The 27,199-nt window shown below is 51.0% G+C and overlaps 1 protein-coding gene across 3 annotated transcripts in view; it reads left to right on the plus strand.

Moving 5' to 3' along the window:
- The window catches only part of LOC119375584 (glutaminyl-peptide cyclotransferase), a 354,571-nt gene extending 329,540 nt beyond the window's left edge, over window positions 1-25,031 (plus strand). For all 3 annotated transcript variants that reach the window (XM_037645800.2, XM_049420407.1, XM_049420405.1), the window contains one exon: window positions 24,852-25,031. In XM_037645800.2, coding sequence (XP_037501728.1) covers window positions 24,852-24,997 — 146 coding nt within the window. In that variant the 3' untranslated portion in view covers window positions 24,998-25,031. The remainder of the gene's footprint in view (window positions 1-24,851) is intronic.
- Window positions 25,032-27,199: the final 2,168 nt, after the last annotated feature.

Consider the following 27,199-nt stretch of genomic DNA (forward strand, 5'->3'; position numbering starts at 1 on the left):
CATTGTTACGTTGGTGCGAGGGGAATATCTCGGCAGAGTGGAACCCCTCGAAACGTTTGTTATGGACGCACCCGATAACACGCACTGTCCCAGTTCCAGTATACGCTTGGTGATTCATCACCCGCTGACGTATGGCACAGAAGCAGCGTTCCCAGTTTCTGTGACTGTTGGAAGAAATTCGCGCTTCTTTCGATGTTCTTGAACTACTCTCGGCCGCACGTCTGCTGTTAAGCATAGTACCGACAGTGGCGCCCAACCGCCACCGCGGCAACGTTCATATTGCCACGCCCGCTTCTTGTTTTATTTTGATGTATTCAGGTTTGACCAGCAATGACTGTTAGCAACGCTCGGCGCTGACCGCGCGGCAGTGTTCGAGATGCTTCGCGGTTGTAGTAGATCAATTTGTTAAGATTGCGCGCAGGCCGCGAACAGCCGAGATTATTGCAAAGCTTGCGCGACCACCAGTGGAAAGTTCGATGCGTGATGTACAGAAGACGGCGCGTCCCAGCCATCAGCCGTTTTTGTCGACGGCCGACGCCCTGTTCGCCGCTATCAGTGTACAACGTGTATTGCTGTACTTTGACTTTCATTTCCTGGCCACAAGTTCGACCAAATGAAGTGTTTCATCTTGAACACGCCGACTGGGCTCTTCGTCGACGTCACGACCACGTGACATCTGGTGGAGGGCTGTTCGTCCATGTTCCGGACGCCCCCATCGAGCTGTGAGCCCGCCCACGTCGCGAGGAAGACACCGACACCATCAGCGACAGTCCAGCCAGCCGCAGGCTGAAAGGACTACCCTCCCAGTACGGACCCCTACTGGACAAGCCAAGAGCCACGGCGACGAATACAACAAGCACTATGACGGCCGTAGTATCCGCTGCAGTGATAGTGATGCAGCCGCCCAGGGAGCCGCCGACATTCCGTGGTTAACTATATGTTGACCCCGAGACCTGTCTGGAGACGTTTGAAAGGGTCTCGACATTTAACAAATGGACCTCCGACGACCAGCTGCCCCATGTGTACTTTTACCTGAAAGACGCAGCAAGGACCTGGTACGAGAATCGGGAGTCCGCACTCCGTACCTGCGACCTCTTTCGCAGCACTTTCGCAGCTTTTTTGGCGACGTTCACGAGCGTCGTCCGAAAGGAAAGGGCTGCGGCCTTGTTGGAGACACTGGCGCAACACCCGAACAAAAAGGTGGCCATCTTCACGGAAGAAATGAACCGACTGTTCCGCCATGCTGACCCTTACATGCTCGAAGAAAAGAAAGTTCGCTTCCTCATGCGAGGAGTCAAGCAGAAGCTCTTCGCGGTACTGATGAGAAACCCGCCCAAGACCATCCAAGAATTCTTCTCGGAGGCAACAACCATCGAGATGACGCTCGAGATGAGCACCCGGCAGTACAGTCGCCGCGCATTTCAAGACAGCGCAGCTGTTCATACCCTCGGCTCCGACGACTTGTGCGAAAAGATCCGAGGAATCGTGCGTGAGGAGCTGCGAAAGCTTGCACCTTTTGCACAGCCCGAAATGACGTCGATTGCGGACGCTGTACGCGAGGAAATCCAACAGTCATTGGGTGTTCCTCAGCCGGCACCGCCGCAGCTGCGAGCAATGAGCTATGCTGCTGCAGCCCGACGCAACGCCCCCCCGCCTCGCCCACGTCAAGACGCCGCGCCGCCCCAGCAGTTCCGCCGCCAGGCACCACCGACGTCATACCGCCCGCCAGCCGGCCAGCGATACACGCCGAGGAAGACCGACGTTTGCGCGCCTCCAGCCATCGTCCACTCTGTTACCACTGCGGACAAGCTGGCCACACCTACCGCCGCAACCAATACCGACAGATGGGACTGCGCTGGTTTGCCATCGACGCGCCGCGGCCGCAGCATGGTGAACGACCACGTGACATCGCCGACTATCTGGCAGGAGCGCAGTGCACCCGCTGAGGACATTCCCGATCGCCGTCGCTAGGCCGATATGCCCCTCCCAACGCCGGCGATACACTGGCCCAACCCGGGGCCGGTCACCTAACCCGTATCCGGCAAAGTAAGGGCAGCAACTGATGGAGGTGCGGTTGCTGTACGTCGAAATACCGAAGATGCTCCGCCGCCGACGACGACGCCACGACGAAACCTTCAGGACACGACGCGAACCAGACAGATCACTGACGACGAAACGTCGCGGACCGAAGTAGACTTGACGACGCAACGTGGAAGCAGCGGAACAAGCCGACGTAGCCGTGACCCGACGCCACTACCTAACTGCAGCGCAAGACGAGGAACTAGCGACCTCGACGTTCTTATCGACGGCCAAAGCGTCACAGCTCTCGTCGACACCGGAGCCCGCTATTCTGTCATCAGTAGACCGTTCGCTACGAAGCTGAAGAAAGTTAGGACAGCCTGGGAAGGCCCCGAATTCTGGACAGCTGGAGGTCACCTCGTAACGCTGGAGGAAATCTGCGCAGCAAGACGCACCATTAGCAACCGGATTTATCCCGCGAACTTCGTAGCCCTGCAGCGTTGCTCGATATCCGTATCTGAGATCCGAATCAAATCAAATGAAATCATATCAAATCAAATTTTTTATTCCGGTGTACAGCGAACACTGTATACCGAGGAAATTGGGCTAAATGTGTCTTAATAGACTTGACGAAGGCCCAACTTCCCTTCGGTAGTTCGGGCACATGTTGCAGCATGAATTTCACAGAAGTGTTACATAGTGATGATACAATATTATACAATGTTATACAATGCGTCAGTTATACAATGCATAAAGTCACTGCCTTGAATCAAAGTATATACCATGGTAAACACAACAATAACAAATGCAAAATATATCGATAACACTATCCACAGAACAATCATTCTCACCGCACACACCGCCAGGAAAGCACACCTGATTTTCCTGGAAGACCATGTCATCGTCACCCCTCGCACCGGCGTCATGATTTCCGTCAGCATTCAAAAATCAGCAAACCTGGAAGGCGTCGTTGAAGGAGACCAGCACTTGTTGGTCAACCGCGAGATTTGCGTCGCAAGAGGAATAGCCGAGCTACGTGGAGGGAAGGAGGGAAAGCAAGAGTGGTGCTCACGAATTTCAGCAACGAGTACAAGTACGTGAACAAATGCACGACGGTTGCCTACATCGAAGGAATTGTGGAAGCCACCAACGTGTTCGCCCTCGCCGATTCTTCCGAGGCTGCTCCGACGAACCAAGCTCCCCAGCCAGCTTTCGACGTCAACCCGAGCCTTCCGAAGCATAAGCAAGAACAGCTCAAAACCCTGCTCCTGCGATACCAGGACTGCTTTTCGTCGTCGTCAAGAATTCGGCAGACCCCAGTCACAAAACACCGCATCATAACAGAGGAAAGTGCTAGGCCACTCCGCCAGAGACCGTACAGAGTTTCGAAGCAAAAATGCGAGGCCATGAAGCAACAAGTCGACGAAATGCTACGCGACATCATCCAGCCTTCCAAGAGTCCGCGGGCGTCACCAGTAGTGTTAGTGAAGAAGGACGGGGCCCTACGCTTCTGCATCGATTATCAATGCCCGAACAAAATCAGGAAGAATGACGTGTACCCTCTCCCATGGATAGAAGACACCCTTGATCGACTTTACAACGCGAGGTACTTTTCTTCGATGGACCTTAAGACCGGCTACTGGCAAATCGAAGTCGACGATACGGAGAGAAGACCGCCTTTATAACACCAGACGCCCTCTTGGAGTTCAAGGTCATGCCCTTTGCTCTTTGTTCGGCACCTGCGACGTTCCAGCGTGTTATGGACACCGTGCTCGCAGTAGTGAAGTGGTAGGCGTGCCCTGTGTACTTGGATGACGTTGTCGTGTTTGCCTCAAACTTCGACGAACATCTCCACCGCCTTGAAGCTGTACTTCACGCAATCAACACCTCCGGACTCACCCTCTAGCCAGAAAAGTGCCGCTTCGCGTACGACGAACTCTTGTGCTTCGGCCATGTCATTAGGAAGTCTGCAGTTCGCCCGGACCCGCGGAAAACAGCTGCCATTGCTGCCTTTCCGCCGCCCACCGACAAGAGGGCCGTACGTCGATTTGTGGGCTTGTGCGCCTATTAAAGACGTTTCTTCAATGGATCGCCGAGCCACTGACGCAACTCACGAAGACCGACGTCGAATTCAGGTGGGAAACGGCAGAGGTCGAGGCTTATCAAGAACTAGAAATACGCCTGCAGACGCCTCCGATACTTGCGCATTTCGACGAATATGACGATTAGGAAATTCACACTGACGCAAGCAGCGTAGAACTCGGCGCCGTCCTTGTGCAAAGGATTGACGGACTGGAAAGAGTTATCAGCTATGCCAGCCGGTCGCTATCTAAGGCAGCAGGCAACTACTCCACAAGAGAAAAGGAGTGCCTTGCCATCATCTGGGCTACATCCAAGTTTCGCCGCTACCTGTACGGCAGGCCCTTCAACGTTGTGAGCGACCACCACGCCTTGTGTTGGCTAGCTAACTTGTAGGACCCTTCAGGTCGCCTCGCACGGTGGAGCCTAAGTGCTCGTTCACACAGGCGTCAAAGCACACGTCGCGTCACCGTCACGTCAAAAAACGTACAGCAGACTACGGCGGTTGCAGCGTCGACAGCAGCACGTTTTTGTGCAGTGTTGACCGACTGATGCACCAAAATAGGAATTGTCCACGCAGCTCAAATGCTTCGCTGGCGCTCTCCCGACTCCGCTGGGCGCTCCTCCTCGCACCACGAACACACACACACACACACACACACACACACACACACACACACACACACACACACACACACACACACACACACACACGCACGCACGCACGCACGCGCGCGCGCGCACACACACACACACACACACACACACAAATGCAACCACTTGTCCCCCCGTTTTATGGCCCATTCAGCAAGGCGCGCGTTCAGTGTTTCAAGGCCACGGACCTGGGGGCTGTATGCTAGACGCGTGGCTCTTCTCAGAACTCGGAACTCCAAACGTAAACTTCTGATTGGTCCGTTTTCTAGGGGCGGGGCTCCGTCCCCGTGCCGGCGACGGAAACGTAGAGCACTGCTCTACGACGCCGTCAACCGTTTTTTCCGGAGAAAACGTCTCGGAAACCCTCTCCCCTGACGGAAATCGGCGCCGTGACGTTGACGTGACGGAGCGTTTGACGGCTGTGTAAACTAGCCCTAAGACTTCAAGAATTCGACGTTACCGTCGTTTACAAGTCCGGAAGAAAACACTGACGCGGACTGCCTGTCTCGTGCCCCCTTGGACTCACCGCCGCAAGACGAACAGGATGATGACTGCTTCTTGGGAACCATAAGTGCCGACGACTTCGCTGAACGACAGCAATCCGACCCGGAAGTCAGAGGCCTTATGCAATACCTTCAGGGCAAGACCGCCGTGGTTCCAAAAGTAATCAAGCGAGCACTGGCGTCGTTTTTTTTTACGCAACAACGTTCTCCACAAGAAGAACTTCCCACCACTTCGAGCCAAGTACCTTCTTGTGGTGCCTTCAGAATTGCGACCAGTAGTCCTCCAGGCCCTACATGATGACCCGACGGCTGGACACCTCGGTGTTTCCCGCACGCTTGCGAAAATACAAGAAAAGTACTACTTGTAGTTGAGTTAGGCAGCCGAGCTACCGTACTCAAAGAAACAACAGTGTAAGTTGCAGAACAAGGAATAATCAGTGTTTATTCTTGGGCCACGCTTTTATAGTCATGCGGTTGCTTATCCGCTGCCACGTCTGCGCAGCTGATGACGAAGTGGAACGTCACGCAGTAGACGTTATCACATTCCTTCCCCCAAGGTCGTTTTCTTTAATTATCTTCAGTGCCAGAAATCGTGAGGCACGTACCGGTCTGGCTCTTTCCGTGCACGCTGGCTTCTGCGCAGGGCTGGTGAAGAATCAGAAGGCTCTTCCGCTGGTGTCTGAGGATGTACGTCGTGAGCCACAGGCAGGGGCCATTCCTGCCCCTCTGTTGGCGGCGGGACCACCATAGTCGAGTCATCGGGAAGATGGTCTGCCGTGTCCGCCTCCGGATGCGCCTGCTGGAGCGTGGTGGGCGTGGTGGGAGCCTCCCGATGACCTGCCGAGTCCTCGGTCGAGGGTCGTCTCAGGGCCTCTGTAGCGATGTTTGATCCTGCATACTGGGAATGACTGCGTGAGCGCAAATGGTCAACATGAATGTGCCGGACTGTGTTCTGAGTCTCTACCAGATAGGTGAGAGGGCTAACTGGCCGCACTACTCGCCCTTCCGTCCACGATACCTTCTCTTGCCTGACAGTTTTCATGTATACCCAGTCTCCTTCTCTAAATAAAGGAAAGTCGATCTCCGTCCGTCCTGCTGCCGCTTCACCGTTTCCTGCTTTCTCTGCATGTCGTCTCGAAACGATGGCCACAGTAAGGACAACTTCGTGCGCGGCGTTCGCTTCAGAAACAGTTCGGCGGGACACTTGCCTGTTGCAGTGTTAGGCGTGGTCCGATACGCCAGGAAGAAGTCGTCCAGTCTCTCCCTCAGCGGCCTGCTGTTGCTCCCCTTGTCGTGCATTAGCTGCTTGCGTAGGCTCCTCTTAACGGTTTGCACTGCCCTTTCAGCAGGCCCATTGGATTTCGGGTGGTACAGCGGGCTGTAGGTGCGCCGGCTACCGCAGGCGTCGAGGAAGTCTTGGTACTCCTGCGGAGAAAACTAGGGGCCATTATCGGAAACCAATTGCTCAGGGAATCCGAAGAAGCAAACAAGCTCCGCAAGCGCTCAGTCATCTTCGCGGCTGTAGTTGAGTAGATAGGAAACACTTCGATCCACTTTGAAAATTAGTCAATGCACAACAGGAATGTTTTTTCGAAGTCGAAAAAATCCACATGCACTCTCTGCCAGCATCGGGCGGGAAATGGCCATGGCTCCAGTGGGGGAGGAGGAGCGCTGTTTTGCATCTCTTGACAAATGCTGCACCTCTTTACTACTCTTTCTATGTCTGCGTCGAGCCCTGGCCACCATAGCAGACTACGTGCTAGGATTTTCATGCGTGACGCACCGGGGTGTTCTGCATGCAGCTGTCCTAACACGGCGTCCTGCAACCTTGTTGGCACAATAACTCGACTTCCCCACGTGACACAACCTGCTTCCAACCGTAGTTCCAAACGCCTATTATAGTACGGTACGAGCTCCGCCTCTTCGACTTGCGCTGGCCATCCTTCCAAAGTATATTGGTAAACCTTGCTAAGCGTGCAGTCATGCTTTAGCGACGTCCTTAGCAGTCAGTGCCGTTGTTTCAAAAAGAGCGAGGGTATCTGTCTCCTCTGTCTCGGTTCCACTTGGAATAGGCAGCCTCGACAGCGCATCTGCAAGTTCCATTTCAGATCCTTTTCTATATCTCAAGTCGTAACGATAAGAAGCCAAGATTAAAGCCCATCGTTGCATGCGAGCGGCCGCTAAAGAGGGAACTTGCTTTCCTGGCCCCAAGATGCCTATCAGCGGCTGGTGGTCCGTGAACAACGTGAATGTCTGCCCATATAGATAGCGATGAAATTTCTTGAGGACAAAAATAATCGCCAACGCTTCTCGCTCGATCTGGGAATAGCCACGTTCAGCTTGCGATTGTGTTTTGGATGCGAAATCGACGGGTTTTTCTGTGCCATTTGGAAGTCTGTGGAAGAGAACTGCACGGAGCCCATACTGCGACGCATCACAGCTAACAGCCAAGGGCTTTTTTGGATCGTAAAAGCCGAGTACTGGGCTGGTCGTGAGCAAGTTCTTCGTTTCTTGAAACGTGAGCGCACATTTGTCCGTCCAATTCCAACGCTTTCCTTTCCTCAGAAGTTCATACAGCGGCGCAGCTCTGGTTGCCATGTTAGACAGGAACTTTGAGTATAACGATATCATTCCAAGGAAAGACTTCAACTCTGTGACATTTGTGGGCTCGGGTGCATCCTTTAACGCCCTTACTTTTGATCCCAGTGGCCTGATTACCTCCGCTGAAATTCCGTGGCCCGGGTAGCGAACTTCGCTGCAAAAGAGCTTGCATTTTTCCATGCGCAGCGTCACATTGTGATCGCGTAACAGGGTCAACACTTCTTCCAGCTTTAGCCGACAGTCATCGATACTTGACCCTCCTATGATGACATCATCGATGTAACACCCGACTTGAGTGACGCCCTTGAGGATCCTGTCCATGAGTGACTGGAATATGGCACGTGCACTTGCGATGCCATATGGGAGCCGCTGGTATTGGTAAAGGCCTTGGTGTGTGTTTACCGTTAAAATACCTTTGGCATCTTCGTCAAGTTCCACTTGCTGGTAAGCGGAAGCAAGGTCAAGAACGCAGAATACCTTTGAGCCTGCTAAAGTTGCGAATAAATCTTCTGGCAGAGGCAGAGGGTAGTGCTCAGTCAGTAGCGCAGGGCTCACCGTGACCTTGTAGTCGCGACAAAGCCGTACTTTTCCTCCCCCATCTTTTGCTACCACCACCAAAGGAGTTGCCCAATTGCTCCTTGTGACCTTTGTCAATATTCCAGTTCGTTTCAAGGCGTCCAGTTCCTCAGACACAGCTTGCTTCAGCGCAAATGGCACTGGTCGAGCCTTGCAAAAGACTGGCTTGCTGTTTGGTTTCAAGAGAACTTGCGCTTTATAGCCTGTTATGAACCCGATCTGCAGCGAAAACACTGCCTCGAATTTCTTCATTAATTCATCCACAGTCTGATCTTGCTCTGCGGCTCGAACTTCTAGCCAGTTCAATTTAAGCTTCCTCAACCAGTTGCGACCAAGCAGACATTGCAACTCTCGTCCACCACCGTCCACTATCAACACAGGTAGGGAGTCAGTTTGACCACCGTGCTCGACTCGCACGTTCACTGATCCTACAACCGGCACTAGTTCCGCTGTGTATGCCCTTAAAGGAACAGTCGCTTTCTTGATAGTCAGTTGAGGAAACTCGCGCTGAAAAACTGATTTCGGCATGACGGTGACGGAAGATCCTGTATCTATCTGCATCTTGAAGGCTTGTCCTTCAATTTTGACAGTGACATAGTAGGCAGACATTGATTTTTATACTGTATATTTCTTGCTCTTCGTCCGAATCCTCTCTCGGACTACCGATTGCATTCACTGCCTTTGTTCTGCTGGGGCGCTGCCTGCACATTGTTCGCAAGTGGCCTTGCTCCCCGCAATTATGACACTTATACTTGCGATACCGGCAACTTTGCGAAGTATGGCGTTTACCGCAACGGAAACACTCTGGGTCATCAGTTCTGCCCCGACAGCTGTCCCTGCTACGACTGCTTTGCCTGAGAACATCAACTTCTAGTCCGGAGCGCTTTTGTGAACTACCTTGGTGCTCTTCTAACGACATTTGCCGGGTCTGTGTGGAGGCTAGCTCACGGTTTAAAGGAATTTTACACGCCTCTGCGAATGTCAGTTCTTCAGCTGTGAACAGCTCACGTTGTGTATCGGTGCAGCGTAGCCCAGCGACAAGTCTGTCTCTAAGCGCTTCGTGGAGAAACTTTCCAAACTCGCAACTTCTGGCCAACTGCTTTAGCTGCACCACAAATTCAGCCACAGTCTCTTGTTCCAACTGCACCCTTCGGTTAAATCGGCACCTTTCGGCTATCACGGCCTTTCGGGGACTGTAGTGGCCTTTCAACAGGGTCGTTACCTTGTCATACGTTTTGGTGGCTGGCGAGTCTGGTATTAACAGGTTCTTCAGTACCTCATGCACTCGAGGGCCTACAAGTGTCAAGAATACGGCTAGCTTCTTGCCTTCGGTCACAACATTTGCCGCGACGTAAAGCTAAAATATTTCCAGGTAGGACTCGAAGCTATCACTCCTTTCATCAAAAATGTCATTTTTTCCCACCTTCGCCATTGTAGTGACGCCCACGCCGTCGTCGTCTTCACTTCAGCAGCAACAGAAGAAGCACGTGGAAAGCGGCCGAACGGATCCCATCTTCGTCGCCAGTGTAGTAGAGTTAGGAAGCCGAGCAGTTGCAGAACAAGGAATAATCAGTGTTTATTCTTGGGCCACGCTTTTATAGGCATGCGGTTGCTTATCCGCTGCCACGTCAGCGCAGCTGATAACGAAGTGGAACGTCACGCAGTAGACGTTATCACACTACTGGCCTCGCCTCACTGCGACGTCACCCACTACGTAAAGACTTGCCGAGACTGTCAGTGACGGAAGACGCCACCTACAAGGCCAGCCGGACTTCTTCAGCCGATCGAGCCACCCCAGAGACCGTTCCAGCAGATCGGCATGGACCTCCTGGGCGGTTCCCGACGTCTACTTGCGGTAATAAGTGGATCGTCGTGGCTATCGACAACCTGAGCCGCTACGCCGAAACACGGGCCCTGCCCGACGGCACTGCCGCCGAGGTAGCCGAGTTCTTCGTTGAAAACATCGTCCTACGTCATGGCGCCCCAGAGGTCCTCATCAGGGACAGAGGTACCGCTTTTACTTCGGACCTAACTCAGGCAATTCTGAGATACAGCGAGACAAGCCACCGCCGCACAACCTCCTACCACCCGCAGACAAATGGCCTCACTCAGCGTCTAAACGAGACAATCGCTGACATGCTGGCCATGTACACAGGCGTCCACTGTTAAAGGGAACATCGGAGCGTGTGGCGACAGCTCGACGCCACCGCCGGCGTGCGGCTGCAATGAGTTTTGCGCAGGCGCAGTGCTCGCTGTGAGTCGTGCTCTTTCGTCGTCTGCTGCCGTCTGCTTCCGCGCTGCGAATCGTCGCGAAGAGAACCGCTGACGCGACGAAAGAGCACCGGGCACGGTGCTCACTGCGTCTGCGCGAATCTCGTTGCGGGCGGCCGACGGCCGGCGGCGGCGCCGAGCTGCCTCCATACGCTCCGATGTTTCCTTTAAGAGTGGACGCCTGTGTACGTCGACGTCGAACACAAGACCTGGGATGCCATCCTTCCGTACGTGACCTTCGCATACAACACGCCCATGCAAGAAACGACGGAAATGACGCCGTACAAGCTGTTCTAGGAAGGAGCCCGGCAACAACGCTCGACGCAATGCTACCAATCGCCACCGACGAAGACAGTCTCGACGTCGCCGCTTATTTGCAACGCGCCGAAGAAGCTCGACAGCTCGCCCGCCTGGGCATCAAGAACCAGCAGAGGGCCGACAGCCGTGACTATAATCTGCGACGTGCCACATGGAGTACCAACCCGGTGAACGTGTTCGGGTCTGGACGCCGATACGCCGACGTGGGCTCAGTGAAAAACTTCTTCGGCGATACTTTGGGCCATACAAGGTGCTTCGACGTCTCGGCGCTCTTGACTACGAGGTCATCCCGGACGGCATTACGAACTCCTGCGACGCCGTGTACGACCTGAAGTCGTCCATGTCGTGCGCCTTAAGCCCTTCTTGCGCGTTAGCCAACCTGGGGACTCTACTTTTCCTTTTGCTATTGTAATTTTTGTGTATGCTGTTGTTTTTTTCCCTTCTATGTTCTGTCACAAGCATCGGGACGATGCTTTTTCAGAAAGGGCAACGCCACGCCCGCTTCTTGTTTTATTTTGATGTATTCGGGTTTGAACAGCACTGACGGTTAGCAACGCTCGGCGCTGACCGCGCGGCAGTGTTCGAGATGCTTCGCGATTGTAGTAGATCAATTTGTCAAGATTGCGCGCAGGCCGCAAACAGCCTAGATTATTGCAGAGCTTGCGCGACTACCGGTGATAAGGCTGCGGCGCGTCTCAGCCATGAGCAGTTTTTATCGACGGCCGGCGCCCTGTTCGGCGCTATCGGTGTACAGCGTGTATTGCTGTAGTTTGACTTTCATTTCCAGTCCACTAGTTCGGCCAACTAAAGTGTTTTATCTTGAACATGCCGACTGCTCTCTTCGTCGACGTCACGACCACGTGACAATATCGCATATCTCCCAAAGAGCGCCGTGTAATCAACGAGCTAGTCGACGACAGGCTTCGACGCGATGCTATTCTACCCTTGAACAGCCCCTCGGGCATCTTCTGTCGTCCTTTTCGCGAACAAGGACAGTTCTGTACGGATCTGTGTCGACTACCGACGACTGAACAAGATCACTCGTAAGGACGTTTATGCAGTACCGCGAATAGACGACGCTATCGACAGCCTGCAGGGAGCAGAATTTTTTTCATCTCTCGATTTACGCTCAGGGTACTTGCAAGTACCGATGGCTGACGATGCTCCTCCGAAGACAGTTTTTATCACGCCCGACGTCTTGTACGAGTTCAACGTCAATGCCGTTTGGGCTGTGCAATGCGCCCGCGCCCTTTGAGCGCATCATGGATACCGTTCCGCGCAACTTAAAATGGCACACGTGCGTGTGCTACGTCGATGACGTAGTCGTTTTCGCTTCGGACATTTCCGCGCAGTTTCAACGCTTTCGGCATGTTTTGACGCGTTTGAGCGACGCCGGGCTGCAACTGAATCTGAAGAAGTGCCGATTTGCAGCTCGGCAGCTGACAATATTAGGCTACGTCTTGTCCAAGGACGAAATTCTGCCCGATCCGGCGAAGCTTCGGGCCTTGACCGAGTTCCCCGAGCCTACGTACGTGAAAGAACTGCGTAGTTTCGTAGGACTGTGCTCCTACTTTTGGCGCTTCATTTGAATTGGCTGATATTTGGCCATGTTCGTTCATGATCCAAAGCATTGAATTGAGCAAACAGCACAGGGACCAAGAGACTACTACACACAGAGCGGGAACTACGAACAAAATTTTGTTTCTTTGAGCTCACAATTCTACACCGCACCAGCGCCATCAGGCATGTACAATTATCAGCTTCGTAAAAACGCTAACTCTTTGCTTGTTAAGTTGACAGACGACGTGGTGACGCAGTCAGGACCTAATCTAACAATGTTTTGAGCTTCAATGACTTCTCTTGTCAACTTATCATTTACTTATGAGACGACAGTACATGCGCCGAAAACCGGTGGACAGCCACAGGTCTTACAATGTATCGCATGATATCAGTCGCGCCCATTTTTTACATTGTTGTTGTCCTTTCTAATCCTGTCATGAAGTCACCTCCAGGTATGGCCTATATATATTGTCGCGCACAGCTTAAGAAAGCGCTTTTAATTAGGCGCTTAGTTCGGGCGAACTTGTGCCCTACAACCAAATAGCTACAACGAGAATGTCTCTATAGAACACTGTCTTCTACCAGAGTTCCCACACACCTCTTCTTCTTCTCGAGTCCCGTGCCGTTCGCACGGGCCTGTGTTGTCAGAGCCCATTGCATCCACCGGTAATCCTCTTTCTCTTTCTCTTCCCGTGGACAACTAGAAGGGTTCTAGGAAACTTTGAATGTAGTTGCGTCATTACCCCTTCTCACAGCATGCATCGTCCCGATGCTTGCTGTGAGGTAGTTTTTCCAGGGTAGCATTCATGATGCTTGTTGAGAAAGTAGACATGGTCCAGCAGTGGTGTTTGATCACTGTATGTCGTAGTACGGCTTCATTCGGACGACATGCACAATTCCTGTGCGATGCCGCCTCGATGATGCTACTTGTTGTTCTGGGACAACTTCGTAGTTCAGAGGATCAAGCTGGCGAAGTACATTATAGGGGCCAAAATAACGTCTGAGTAGTTTTTCCGAGAGCCCACGTACACGTACTGGAGTTCACACCCATACTTTGTCTCCGGGAGCGTACTTGACGTCTCTTCGTCGTTAATTATAACGACGGGCGTCGGCTTCCTGTTGCTGCTGGATGCGATGTCGCGAAAGCTGTCTTGCTTCTTCAGCTCTTTTCGTGAAGTCACTGGTATTTTGGTCGTTGTCAGAATTTTCATCAACATTTGCATTTAGGGGCGTGGTAACAGTTCTGCCAAAAACAAGTTGAAACGGTGTCATGCGAGTCGTCTCCTATACAGCGTTATTGTACGCGAACGTTGCGTACGGTAGTATTTTATCCCAAGTTCGATGCTCTGTGTCCACGTACATCGACAACATATCAGTCAACGTTCTGTTGAGCCGTTCGGTCAATGCATTTGCTTGGGGATGATACGCTGTTGTTTTTCTGTGACTGGTGTGCGTCATTCTCATAATGGAGTTTTTCAAATCAGCCGTGAATGCGGTTCCTTGGTCCTTTATCAGCACTGTCGACGTAAGAAATGGGCCGTCCATTCCCACTTGTGCAAATGGAGCTTCGGGTGGCTTTATAGGTTGGAGGAGACCAGCTGCTTTCAGTGGTGGTGTTTTACGCCTTTGGCAATCCCGGCAATTTCTTACATAGTGCTGCACAGAAATCTGCGATATTGGCCAGTAATATTTCGTGCGAATGCGTGCTAATTCTGGTCACTCCTAAGTGTCCTGCTGAAGGGTCATCGTGGTACGCTTCCAAGATCTCGGGTCGTAACACTGGAGGGACGACAAGCAGGAATGTCTCTGTATTGTGCTCAAAGTTTCTTTTGTACAAGACGTTATTTCTGATGACAAGCGACGGGAAAAAACACGTGGAACATCAACAAGTTGCCCCTCTTAGTATTTCATTAGCATAAGTAACTCAGGGTCAGATTGCTGATGTTTTGTCATCTGCGCGAAGTCGCAGCTCCCGAAAAAGGGAAGTCTTGTTCGTTTTCTGTGCAATAGGGCCACTAGATTCAATCGGTGCGCGCGACAAACAGTCAGCATCACTGTGCTTGTGCCAGGACTTGTATACGACCGTTATATCATACTCCTGCAGCCGTAGGCTCCACCTTGCTAGACGTCGAGACGGGTCTGAGATTCGCCAACCAGCACAGTGAATGGTGGTCGCTAATGGCTCGAAAAGGTCTGCCATATAATTATGGCCGAAATTTACCGATGGCCCACACTACTGCAAGACATTCTTTTTCTGTCGTCGAGTAGTTTATCTCAGCCTTATCCTAGTGTATTCCATCCCACTGACTTGTGGCAGGGCATACGCGCGACAATCGGGTCGGTGTCTGAACGAATGGCTGAAAGAGCACCGCTACGCATGCCAACAAACGGCAATAACAGGCAACCTGTCAATGCACTGCAGATAATGCGGATGCAGCCCAAAGTTCGAAGAAACTGCAGTATTAGCCAAATCAAAGCACAAGAAGACCAGAGAAATATGGGAGGCCTACCATATAACTAACCAGCAAAGCGCATGCGTCAGTTCATGCTCCATTCTACTAACCCCACAAGGAATCGACTTCATCAGAAGAAACAAGCATCATTGACGTCACCCACACCAGGCACGTGTGGCGCAAGATACCTGTTAAGAAGACTGTAACGCCCTCTCCCTTCGTAGATTGACTGTTGTCCCCTTTCATAGAATTTTCGCCCTTCAACGTTCTTTTCAATAAATTCAGTTGATAGTTTGCGCTTGTCGTGTTCATTACATTCGTCCGTCCTCTAGCTTTCTTAAGTCTCAGTTAACTGTAGCGCAATTCCCCTCCAACATATACCACCAACTAGCCCAATTTCTAACTTTGCTGTAGTTTTAAGAGCCCGTGTGATCGCGCATCGGGTTGCATAATCGGTTGCTACTGCAATCTACCTATTTCCCGCAGTGGACGTAGGAAAAGGGCCAAGGACATCAACACCCACACGGTGGAATGGCTCTGATGGTATGTCGAGCGGCTGAAGGCGTCCGGTAGGATGGGTAGTAGGTTTCTTCCGTCTTTGACAAAGATCACAGGCATCACTATAAAGGGAGACGTCGCCGTACAGTCCAGGCCAGAAGAAGCGCCGGCGAACTCTGTCATAAATCCGTGAAGCGCCGAGGTGACCGGCTGTTGGCATATCGTGAAGCTGGGCGAGAACAGTCTGGCGCAGGTGAGGAGGACGACCAGTAGTCTGTCCGGGCCGTCAGGATGCATGTTGCAACGGTATAATACACCGTCGCGAAGCTCAAACATTCGAAGGGAAGGGTCGGGCGTCGCGGATGTTAGCCTTTGGATGATATCGTGCAAGAAGGTGTCCCGCCGTTGCTCGATTCCAATGTCGTGAAAAGCGGACAGAGAGAGGAGGTTGGTAGAAAGGTTGGCCGTAGAATTGTCTGGTGGGTCAACAGGATATCGGGACAAACAGTCGGCATCTTGGTGCAAGCGGCCGGTTTTGTAGGCAACTAAGTAGTCGAATTCTTGGAGGCGCAGAGCCCAACGACCAAGGCGGCCCGAAGAGTCTTTCAGGGACGAAAGCCAACACAAAGCAAGGTGATCAGTGATGACTGTGAATGGCCGGCCGTATAAATAGGGGCGAAATTTTCTGACTGCTCAAACGAGCGCCAGACATTCGCGTTCAGTAATGGAGTACTTGCGCTCAGCAGGGGAAAGAAGGCGGCTGGCATAGGCAACAACGCGTTCCCGACATTGTTGTGTCTGGGCCAGGACTGCACCGATGACATGACCACTTGCATCGGTACGAACTTCTGTTGGAGCTGATACGTCAAAGTGAGCGAGAATAGGTGGAGAGCTAAGGAGTTGTACTAGATTGGAGGACGCATCCGCTTGCTCAGGACCCCAGACGAAGGCAGCGTCTTTTTTGAGGAGCTGAGTGAGAGGGCGCGCGACGTCGCCAAAGTTTTTGACAAAACGACGGAAGTAAGAGCACAGGCGAAAGAAACTGCGAACGTCTTTGGAACAAGTTGGCACAGGAAAATCTTTCACTGCCCGTATTTTATCTTGATAAGGGCAAACACCGAAGGAATCAACGAGATGTCGAGCACAAAAATTTCACGACGGCCGAAGTGGCACTTGGCCGAATTTAGCTGCAGGCCCGCCTTACGGAAGACAGATAAGATCTTGGATAGCCTTTCAAGGTGCATCACAAAGGATGGAGAAAAAACGCTTACGTCATCCAGGTAGCAGAAGCAGATGGCCCACTTGAAGCCATGCACAAGGGCATCCATCATACGTGCAAACGTGGTGGGCGCATTGCACAAACCGAACGGCATCACTTTAAACTGGTAAAGGCCGTCTTCTAACGGTCCATCTCGTGAACGGCAATTTGCCAGTACCCGGAGCGGAGGTCGATTGAAGAAAAATATTGTGCGCCGTGAAGGCAATCCAGGGCATCGTCAATGCGTGGCAGAGGATAGACGTCCTTCTTTGTGATCTTGTTTAAATGCCGATAATCAACGCAAAATCGCCAACTCTTGTCCTTCTTAACAAGTACAACAGGGGACGCCCATTGACTGCAGGAAGGCTCGATGATATTCCGAGAAAGCATTTTGTCGAATTCTTCTTGAATGATGTGTCGCTCAGTATGGGAGACGCGGTAGGGTCGCCGATGGAATGGTCTCACATCGCCTGTATCAATGCGATGTTTAACAACTGACGTTTGTCCGAGAGGGCGGTCGCCATGCTCGAAGATGTCCTAAAAGTACGCAATGAGAGCGCGCAGTTCATCAGCATGTTGGGTCGGTAAGTCGGGTGCAATCATCTGAGTTAGGGCACCTTGTTCTGATGGAGTAGTAGGGGAAGGTTTCTTTGCGCACGAATCTCTGTCGTAACTTAGTGTTGAAATGTGGCAGTCTGCCGCCGGCATGATTTCAGCGAGTGAAATGCCACGAGGCAGAACTTGTGGACATAGGCCAAAATTCACAAGCGGTAGACTGGATGCGTTGTCCGTTATAGTAACGAGAGTGTGCGGAAACACAACGTTTTGCCAAAGCAGGACTTCAAGATTGGGAGACACTACATAGTCACCGTCGGGTACAGGTGGGACGCCGACGTAAGTAACTGTCCGTTGAGGAAAGCGAATGTGTTCTGCGGAACAGAGCCGGCTTGGACGGCAACCGGGTGGGTCAACAACAGTAGGTAGAGCGAGTTGCAACACGCCGGCAGAACTGTCTATCAAGGCCGAGTGTTCTGGCAATAAATCAAGTCCCAAAATTAGGTCGTCAGGGCAATGTTCTAGGATGTAAAACATAACCGATGTGTGGTGTCCGGCGACGGTCACACGAGCTGAACACACACCAATTACGGCAGCTTTTCCACCATCGGCAGTTGGACCACAGGGCTTGGGGCAGAAGTAACGACTTTTTTAGGCGTGTTTTGAGGTCAGCGTTCATGACAGACACGTGCGCGCCAGTATCAATAAGGGCCGTAACTGGTACACTGTCCTCGTCTACATTGATAAGGTTCCGATGTGCGGGCAGGGTCATTAGAGGATTTTGGCATCGGGTCGTGATTGCAGCATCACCTCTAGGAGCTGCTCTCGTCAGTTTTCCGGAGGTGAGCGCCGGAAGGAGCTTGGGGACGGCGATCGACGAGATGGGGTCGAGCGGGAAAAACGGCGTTGCGGCGAAGGTGAGCGGCTGAGTCGAGTGGGCAAAGAAGTGTCGTCAGGCGTGAGCGGCTGTGTTTGCGGCGATGAGCGTGGATTACCGGGAGGTAGGCGATGGGACGGAAAGTAAGGCCATGGTGTCGAGTTAGACCAAGAACGGCAGTGACGAGAAATATGGCCAACACGACCGCAGTTGAAGCATATTGGCCGGTCGTCTGGTGTGCGCCATTCCGCCGGGTTACGATGACGTGGGGGAGCGGAAAAACGTCGGTTCGGTGTGACAGCTACAGGTGGAGTTGGGGGAGCATATTCAGGTCGATGAATTGAGTAGATGTTGTTGAGGCCGACGTTGGCCAGTTTCTGACGTACGACGGTCTGGATGAGGGAGACGGTAGCGTGATAGTTGTCGGAGTTGAGGGTTGGTGACGTGAGCGGAGCCGCGGCTTCGATTCCCCGGCGGACAATGCGGACATCACTGGAACTTTCCGTAGAAGGCAGGCGGGGGTCTTCGCAGGTGGATGTAGCAGCCGTGTTAGGTAGGCGTGTAAACTGGTGGAGAACACGGCGCCTCTTGGCTTCCTCAAAGCGCCGGCATACAGAAATGACGTCTTGTATGGTAGATGTATTCTTGAATACAAGCAGGTGAAAGGCATTATCTGCTATACCCTTGATGACATGGGTAACCTTATTGGCTTTGGATATCTGCGAATCCACCCTGCGGCACAAAGCAAGCACGTCCTGAATGTGTGTAAGGTAGGATTCGGTGCATGTCTGAACATGAGACGCGAGCTCTTTTTGGGCGGAGCGCTGTCGTCTCGGAGGTCTGCCAAATAGCTCCCGAAGCTTTTGCTTCCATAACTCACAGCTGGTCAGCTCTTCCTCGTGCGTTTTATACCAGACCTTCGCGGTGTCTCTTAGGTAGATCACATTGGCCAGCATGAGCGTTGGGTCCCATCGCATACGTACGCCCACACGCTCGTATGTCTTTAGCCAGTCTTCTACGTCAACGCTATCGGTGCCCGAAAAGGTACCTGGGTCTCTCGGGGGCTCCAAGATGAGGGTTGACGGGCCGGTTGGAGGAGGCACAGTAGTCGCTGAAGCGTCGGTATTGTTGACTTCCGTCGCCATTGAAGAGGCAACTAGACGCCCGCTGCGAAGCTTCGTCTTGCGTGAAGTGAATACCCCGCACCCCCACCAAAGATGTTACGAGGACAATATATTTACAATATCTATACAGAGAATAAACTCAGCGGCTAGCAAGACGGCGCCCAGCGTTCATGCTCTGTCAACGTCGTCCTCTTTCTTGTCTTCTTCGTTGTCCTTTTCAGCCCGTTACAATATTGGCACATTCGATAAAGGTGACCAACCTCTCCGCAGTGGTAGCAAAGAGGTACTCTGTCAGGAGTGCGCCATATATCAGTCTTCCGTTGTTTCCCATCGGGTGGAGGGAGCGTGCTGGGAGGCGTAGTGTTGTACACAGAAGTGGCTGCGACGTCCATACGCACCGGAGGTCCAGTAGTGCATCGGCGTATGAGACTCTCTGCGGTCGCTGTGGTGGCGCTTCTGGCTCGGCATAATGCTGAGGTTCCCGAATGGGCTGGGGATCTCGAACCGCCAATGTGACTTCCTGACGCACCACATCGGCCAGTGACGATACAGCTGGAGCGCGATGGTCGAGCCCCTGCCTCTGGAGCTCCTCTCGCACTACAGATCGCACCAGTTCACGTAAGAACTCCACGGTTTTTCCGAATACAGTCGGCACTGCGTCTACGGAGGCAATGCCCAGATACCGGTTGTACGTCCTCGCTCGCTGTTTAAACGTTCTTTCGAATGTGTGCGCCTCAGAACGGAACTCAGCGACGGTGGACTCCGAACTAAACCGGCAAAGAGTTGCTGTTTCGCACCTCGCATCAGATGACGAAGCTTTTTGTCCTCGCTCATGTTGGGATCTGCTCGGCGGAAGAGACGGGACATGTCCTCTACATACATGGCCACACTTTCATTATTCCGCTGATTTTGTGCTTGGAGAGCGGCTTCAGCTCTTTCCCTGCGATCTGTACTTGGGCATGTAGCAAGCAGCTCCCGTAGGAAGTCATCCCAGCATAAGATGGCCGTCTCGTGATTTTCGAACCACGTTCTGGCGAAATCTTCCAACGCGAAGTAAACACGTTGTAGCTTGCGCTCCTCATCCCAGCCGTTGACCCTCGCGACGCGCTCAAAGCGTCCGAGCCAGTCCTCTGCGTCTTCGTATGCGTCACCGTGGAAAGGTTCGGGCGTCATCGGCGGATCCACTACAATCTGTGCTGTCATCGCCTGAGAGGCCATCTCGGTAGCGTCTCCGTCAACAGCTGTTGCTGTCCTTGTGGAATCCAAAGGGGAAAACTCGGGGTCCTCACCACGTAGGCGACGACTGCTGCGCTGGTGAACAGGAGTCAGCTCGCAGGGTCCGAGTCTGCTTGGCTCCGGGTTGCTTCCTCCAACTTCAGAAGACCAGATTTGTCGCGCACAGTTTAAGAAAGCACTTTTAGATGCGAAGTATCTTATGGCGGAGTTCAATCCGGTGGTGGTGGTGTGCGGCGTGACCACCCTTACTGCGCATGCGCATACCCTCTCCACTTCCCCTCTCCCCTCCCCCTTTCCACTCTTCCTCTGAAAAGCGGGCTAGACATGCCGAAATTCTCTCCTGCGCAACGCCGCGATGAGCACCAGTGCATGTGCGTCCCCTCCCCCTCTCTCTCCTCTCCTACGCTGCCCCCCTCTCGCACGCCTGCCGACTGCGTTCCCCGCTCGCCCTGTGAGAATTAACGGCCAGGCTAGAGGGAAGACAAGACGCGCATAGCGTTCCTCTTCGCGTTCCACGACGCGAGGTCGGCAGCATGCCCAAAGAACGCCAACGGAACGCGATCGTGCAAGTGCTCCGGCTTCGCATCGCCTCATGGTCCCCTTTAGCGGGAAATGGTGTAATTTTAATTAGGCGCTTGGTTCGGGCAAACTTGGGCCCTATACTCAAATAGCTACAACGAGAATGTCTCTATAGAATACTGTCTAGAACAGAGTCTCACACTTCTTCTCGAGTCCCGTGCCGTTCGCACGCGCCTGTGTTGTCAGAGCCCACTGCATTCACCGGTAATCCTCTTTCTCTTTCTCTTCCCGTGGACAACTAGAAGGGTTGTAGGAAACGTCCGGCGCGCCTACGTTGAATGTAGGTTGCGTCAATATCTTACCACAAGAAAAGGGGATCTTATATACAACGTTACTTCTGCAAGGAATGTAGGTGACCTTATCTTTGACCTTATCTATCAGTATCATTGCGGTGGTACAGGCTTAGTAGTTTACGAGGGGCTGAAAAAAACAGTTTTACTTTGGATCGTTCTGCCATTTTCTCTCAAATTGTGCGATATCTTGTGGAAGTACGGGATGACAACTTTTCTCGAATTAGTCTTTGAGGCTGGCTGAGGTCATGGACACTGGCAAAGTTTTCTAAGCAAAGCTTCAGCAACAAAGTTTGAACACTCTAAAGATAACTTGCTTTTATCTAGTTTGGAGTATGCCGAGTTGTATGGCGGGACCGGCTTATTGCACCGAGGCTGATAGCGCCAGCAAAAACGATCTGGGTGGAAACTAAAATTGATGTCCAAGAACTTGATTATATTGCCAACGGGCATCTCATGCTTGTGAGTTAGGGGCTTAAAGATATCTTGAAAACGAGAAAGTATATTCAGTGCGCGTGACCGGTTAACTACGGTATCTTTGTCATACTGGATGATATAGTCGTCTTCAAATCTGTGAACCTTGATTATGTTGAGGTACTTATACTATCAGCCACAGCTTTGTCAACCATAGCTAAAAAAATTCGCTTAAAATGGGGACAATGCAGGACCCTATATAAATGCCTTCTGTTTGGGTGAACGGCATGTCTTCCCATAAAATATACGATGTCTTCAGGTAAGAAGATAAAAGTTCTAAAAAGCTTGCGCACAGGTACGCCACACACATTGAAAACGCGTGCTACCATACCGGTCAATGCATTCTTCCACTGCAATTAACAGTTAGTCATGAGGAAGAGAATCAATAGATGTTAAAAACTTGTACTATTCTATTGCCACTGTCGACATGGCAATATCGACTTTACGACAGAGAGCCAGCTCGGCCTGTATGTACGATATGTATGGTTCAGTAGACGTCTGAGCACGGATCGATAGCTCTTTCTGGGTGGTTGCGTTTCAACCCATGGGCTTGCCAAATAGTTACGAATACTATACTTGAAAGTTCCTATCTTGCAGTCTCTTCCTCGTGGTTCTCGAACCAAACCTTTGCTGTGCCTTTTTAATAAAACAGCACGTTGGCTATCATGAGCGTCAGGTTGTAACGATTGATTTCACTGGTGCGTGCATTGTCAGCAAACCAATCTTTGACGTCGACTGCATCCCTACCGCAGACCGTCCCTGGGTATTTCGAATGCGTAAGGACGATCGTTGACGTTGTCATGACTGATGCAGGCGCTGTCATGGCTGGGGCAGACATTCCGCGGCCGGTGCAGGGGTGTGGCAGCCCAAGTCTCGTCTTCCATCGTGAGAACTCCTGAGTCGACGACCGCTGCGGAGCTCCGTTGTACAGCGCTCTTTGTACCCCGCAGCTCCACCAAATTGTTACGGGAGTCGCGAGTGAATGGTAGAGGCAAAAAGCGAGCATATTACACTGTTTACAATTCGCTTTGAAACATGGCCCACAGCATCTCGCGCGGCATGCCATTTTCATCTTTCTCCGTTCGTTGCAAGGTGGCCTTGGGCGGCGTGCTCATCTACAACGCATCGTTACGCTATTGAAGATACAATGACCAGATGGTGGTCACAGGGAGAAAGTATTTTTCTGCACTTCTGCTCTAATCCGCTGCCTTATTGCTTCTCCGTGAGGCTGCCTATATTTTAATGTCTGTGTATGACCATTTCTCAAATATTCTCATGCACATAACTGTCTCCTTCCTCCACAGCAGCTCCAAATGATCAATTCCTCTGAGGAGCTCGTACTGGTCAATCAACGTTCCATCAATATCCACAACTCATGCATTGATGGGCGCTCCAAATGCAAAACTTTCGATGTTTGCGATGGCTTGCATGACCGCCCTGCGCACTAGGCTCCGCCTTTGAAATGGGGCATCCACGATCTGCTGAAGTATTGTCACGGGGTCGTGACGTCGCCGAAGGCAGCAGTGGGCGTGCGAAGAAAGGAAATCTTTATTTGGCCGAAGTTTTGGCCGCGAAACGGAACGTCAAACTACAGCAATACACACTGTACACAGATAGCGGCGAACAGAGCGTCGGCCGTCGAAAAAAACTAAACATCGCTGTGATGCGCCGTCTTTTATACGTCACGCATCCAACTTGCCAGCCTCTTCACTGGTGGTCGCGCACGCTCTGGAATAATCTCGACCATTCCCGTCATGCGCGCAATCTTACCAAATTGATCTACCACAATCTAGAACTTTCCCAGACATTCTGGCCCGCTTTGCGCAAGGCAGCAGCTACACGTGCAATGGGCCGGTAACAAAACATAGAACAAAAGGAGCGTGTGTGGCAGTATCAGTAATGAACGAAATCAATGGCCAGCAGCGCCACGAGGCGAAGTGTCTACGTCTCATCCTTCACAAAGGCTTCACATCACAAAGTTCTGGGTGTTGTCGAGATGTCATTCACGATCTCGGTCTCGTGGACGGTTAAGCTTCACATACCAGCCTCACACAACGGAAGCGTCACGAAGGCCCCCAGGATTCAGATGCAGTTGAGAATTCGTAAATACCGCTGGGTCTCGCCTCTGAAGGTCACTTTCACAGTGTTACGGTGCCACAATGCAGAGAAAAGGTTGAACCGCTGTCCCCATGATTATGCCCCTACCGACATCTCTTTATTTGGACCCACCGACTCGATCCTGATGTTGATTGCGTCGCTCTTCGTCCTCTACTTATTTGTCAACAGTTGATATAAAACAAAATCTTTGCAATGCGAGCACCCATTACCTAAAACTGCCAAGCCCATCCATTAACTTCACTGTATCATTATCCTTATCATAGTGTGCACTATGATTGCAGAAAAAATAGCCACCAATTCTCCCAACATTCAGTTCAATTGGAAAGCCATTGTTTCAGCTCTGGTGGCTAGTGATCCTATGTTTTAACTTTAACGCAGGGCTCGCAGCCGTCATTGAAAATTCTTGAACATTATTGGATGCTGAAAAAATTCTTAAGCAAAAGTTGTTTGGCCATGGCTGGTCTTGTGACAAAGCAGCTGCCGTACAAAATTCAGTCGAGTCTGGTTGGCAGCTCTGTGGCGGTTCATAGTGATTAACTTGCTCAGCCTTTTCCATTTACCTTTTTATCTGTGTGTGTAAAAGTGAAAATTTGCTCGTTTTTCATAGTGCATTTCAGCTGTGAAAGCTTATGTGCCGTCCTTCATAATTTTCTGTGAGAGCCTTTGAATCCCCCATAGAAATATGCTAATATTTTTTTCCAGGGTACAGGCTGTGCCTTGGAAGCCTAGCTGCTAGCTTTTGCTATAGGCACAAAGCGTGTTGTTGCACGTAGTGCACCAACAAAACTAACTCGAGCGCATTTTTCAGATGTGCCCATTGTGCACGTGATCCCCAGTCCCTTCCCGGACGTGTGGCACACATTGGAGGACAATGAAGACAATCTAGACTATCCGACCATCAACAACCTGAACAAGATATTCAAAGCCTTTCTCACCGAATACCTCCGCCTCTGAATCACTTCGTATTATTATTCCTATTATTCTTATTATTATTAAAAAGAGTGTTGTATGTTTCAGTTTTTTTGTTATTACTGTAGCCGGAGTTGGGTGAATGTGCTTGCTTCAATTATCTTCAACTCTGCTCTTATTGTTATTGTAAAACTTATACAAACCACTTCACATTTACTTTTGCAGTGTTTTACGAATATTCGAAAATTTCGAATAACGAATCGAATGACATTCTGTACAATTCTGTACTCGAATTGAATAGTGGATTCAGTCGAACCCACATATAACAAATTCAGCACATTGAACCGTTGTAAAATCGATAGACCGGCAGCTTGGGCTAGTTTGTGATTTAGAATCGACATATTTGCACAGCGAGAATGAACAAGGACACATGAAAAGACACAACATTGGCGCTGAATTCAACAACATTTCATTAGCGAAAACGCTAGAAGTATATAAAAATGATAACAACAGCACACATAAGCACAATCGCACAACCTATTGCATCACAGCCAGATACGCGATTTCCTTTTTGGTGAGGGCAACAGATTACACAGAGTTCACACAGCTGTGGCATTTCATTAGCTTCTATGATTTCACGCGTGAGCTGCTCATGTACGTAGGACAAACAGGCAGATGCTTCAACAAGCGTTTAAAGGAGCATTACTATCATGGCAACAGAGCTGTTCAAGGCATCTCCGCATACATTGTAGATATTGTGGTTGTAAACCGGAATTTGAAAAGTGCACTTTTGGCGAAACATCGTAAGCAGCTCACGCGTGAAATCATAGAGGCTAATCAAATGCAACAGATGGGTGACGTCTGTGTAATCTGTTGCCCTAACCAAAAAGGAAATCGCGTATCTGGTTGTGATGTAATAGGTTGTGCGATTGTGCTGATATGTGCTGTTCTTATCATTTATATATATTTCTAGCGTTTTCGCTAATAAAATTTAGCTCTGTGGTGCCCTTTCAAGTGTTTTTGTTCATTTTGCGCTGTCCAAATATGTCTGTTGTAAAATCCCCTTAAATACATTTTCAATACATGAAATATTTGATAAATCTAATTATAAAAATAAAAGGCTGCCTAAGGAACACATGAGCGGAAGCCGCATTTGCCCATTTGATAACCATAATGACATTATGCCAAGATTGCAGAGAATTCATGGCCTGTTGCTTTATTTTTCGCAAGAAATCCTATATGAAGTAACCAACTGAAGCAGCTGTTGAACGTTCTATTTTCAAATAATATCCCGCTTTTTCAGGCACCAAGTTAACTACGTTTAGTTAAAGCATTTTTTTTTAATTTTGACAAGCTGCTTTAGGAGTTTGAGGTGCCATCACCGAAGCTTTTCTCTACATCATCATTCAACTGAAGCACAAGCCACTTGCCTGCCATTGTCTAAAGTAAGGAACGCTGGCCATTTGGGTCGTAAAGTGGTGAGCGCACGCTTTGGAGCCATTTTGTTGGCGAGCCTTAACACGCACTTCGCACTGAGAGCAAGAACATAGCGTGGCCAGAGTATCGTCTTAACTTTCACCTCAAATTTTCTATTGGCGGAGAACTCGTGATATGCGCAAAGCTGTAACGAAAGTAATTTGCGGCGGGGTGAGCTGCCTCGCAAAGCACAGAGTTTTTTGGCAGTCTACTTTCGTTCAGCTCACGTAGAGTGGAAACCATACATTAAAGTACAATAATCTTGAAAGAACTTGGACGAGTTGGTGCAAGACTTATTGTAGGGTATGTGCGCAAAGCTCGGACGAACACAGGAAAAACGATGTGGACAGAAAGAGCGCAATCAACTGATTTATTCTTTCTTGAAATAGCTTATATAAACTTCTTCAAACGTCACAAGGAAAGTGGTACCTGACGACGCAACGTGGAAGCAGCGGAACAAACCGACGTAGCCGTGACCCGACGCCACGACCTAACTGCAACGCAAGACGACGAACTAGCGACCTCGATGTTGTTATCGACGGCCACAGCGTCACAGCCCTCGTCGACACCGGAGCCGACTATTCTGTCATCAGTGGACCGTTCGCCACGAAGCTGAAGGAAAAGCCCCCATTGAATAGCCCCCATTGCCCCCATTGTATCCTTATTGAAGCTGAAGAAAGTTAGGACAGCCTGGGAAGGCCCCGAAATCCGGACAGCTGGAGGTCACCTCGTAACGCCGGAGGGAATCTGCACAGCGAGACTCACCATTAA

Source organism: Rhipicephalus sanguineus, chromosome 11 (genome assembly GCF_013339695.2).
Source record: "Rhipicephalus sanguineus isolate Rsan-2018 chromosome 11, BIME_Rsan_1.4, whole genome shotgun sequence".
In the NCBI taxonomy this organism is placed as follows: domain Eukaryota; kingdom Metazoa; phylum Arthropoda; class Arachnida; order Ixodida; family Ixodidae; genus Rhipicephalus; species Rhipicephalus sanguineus.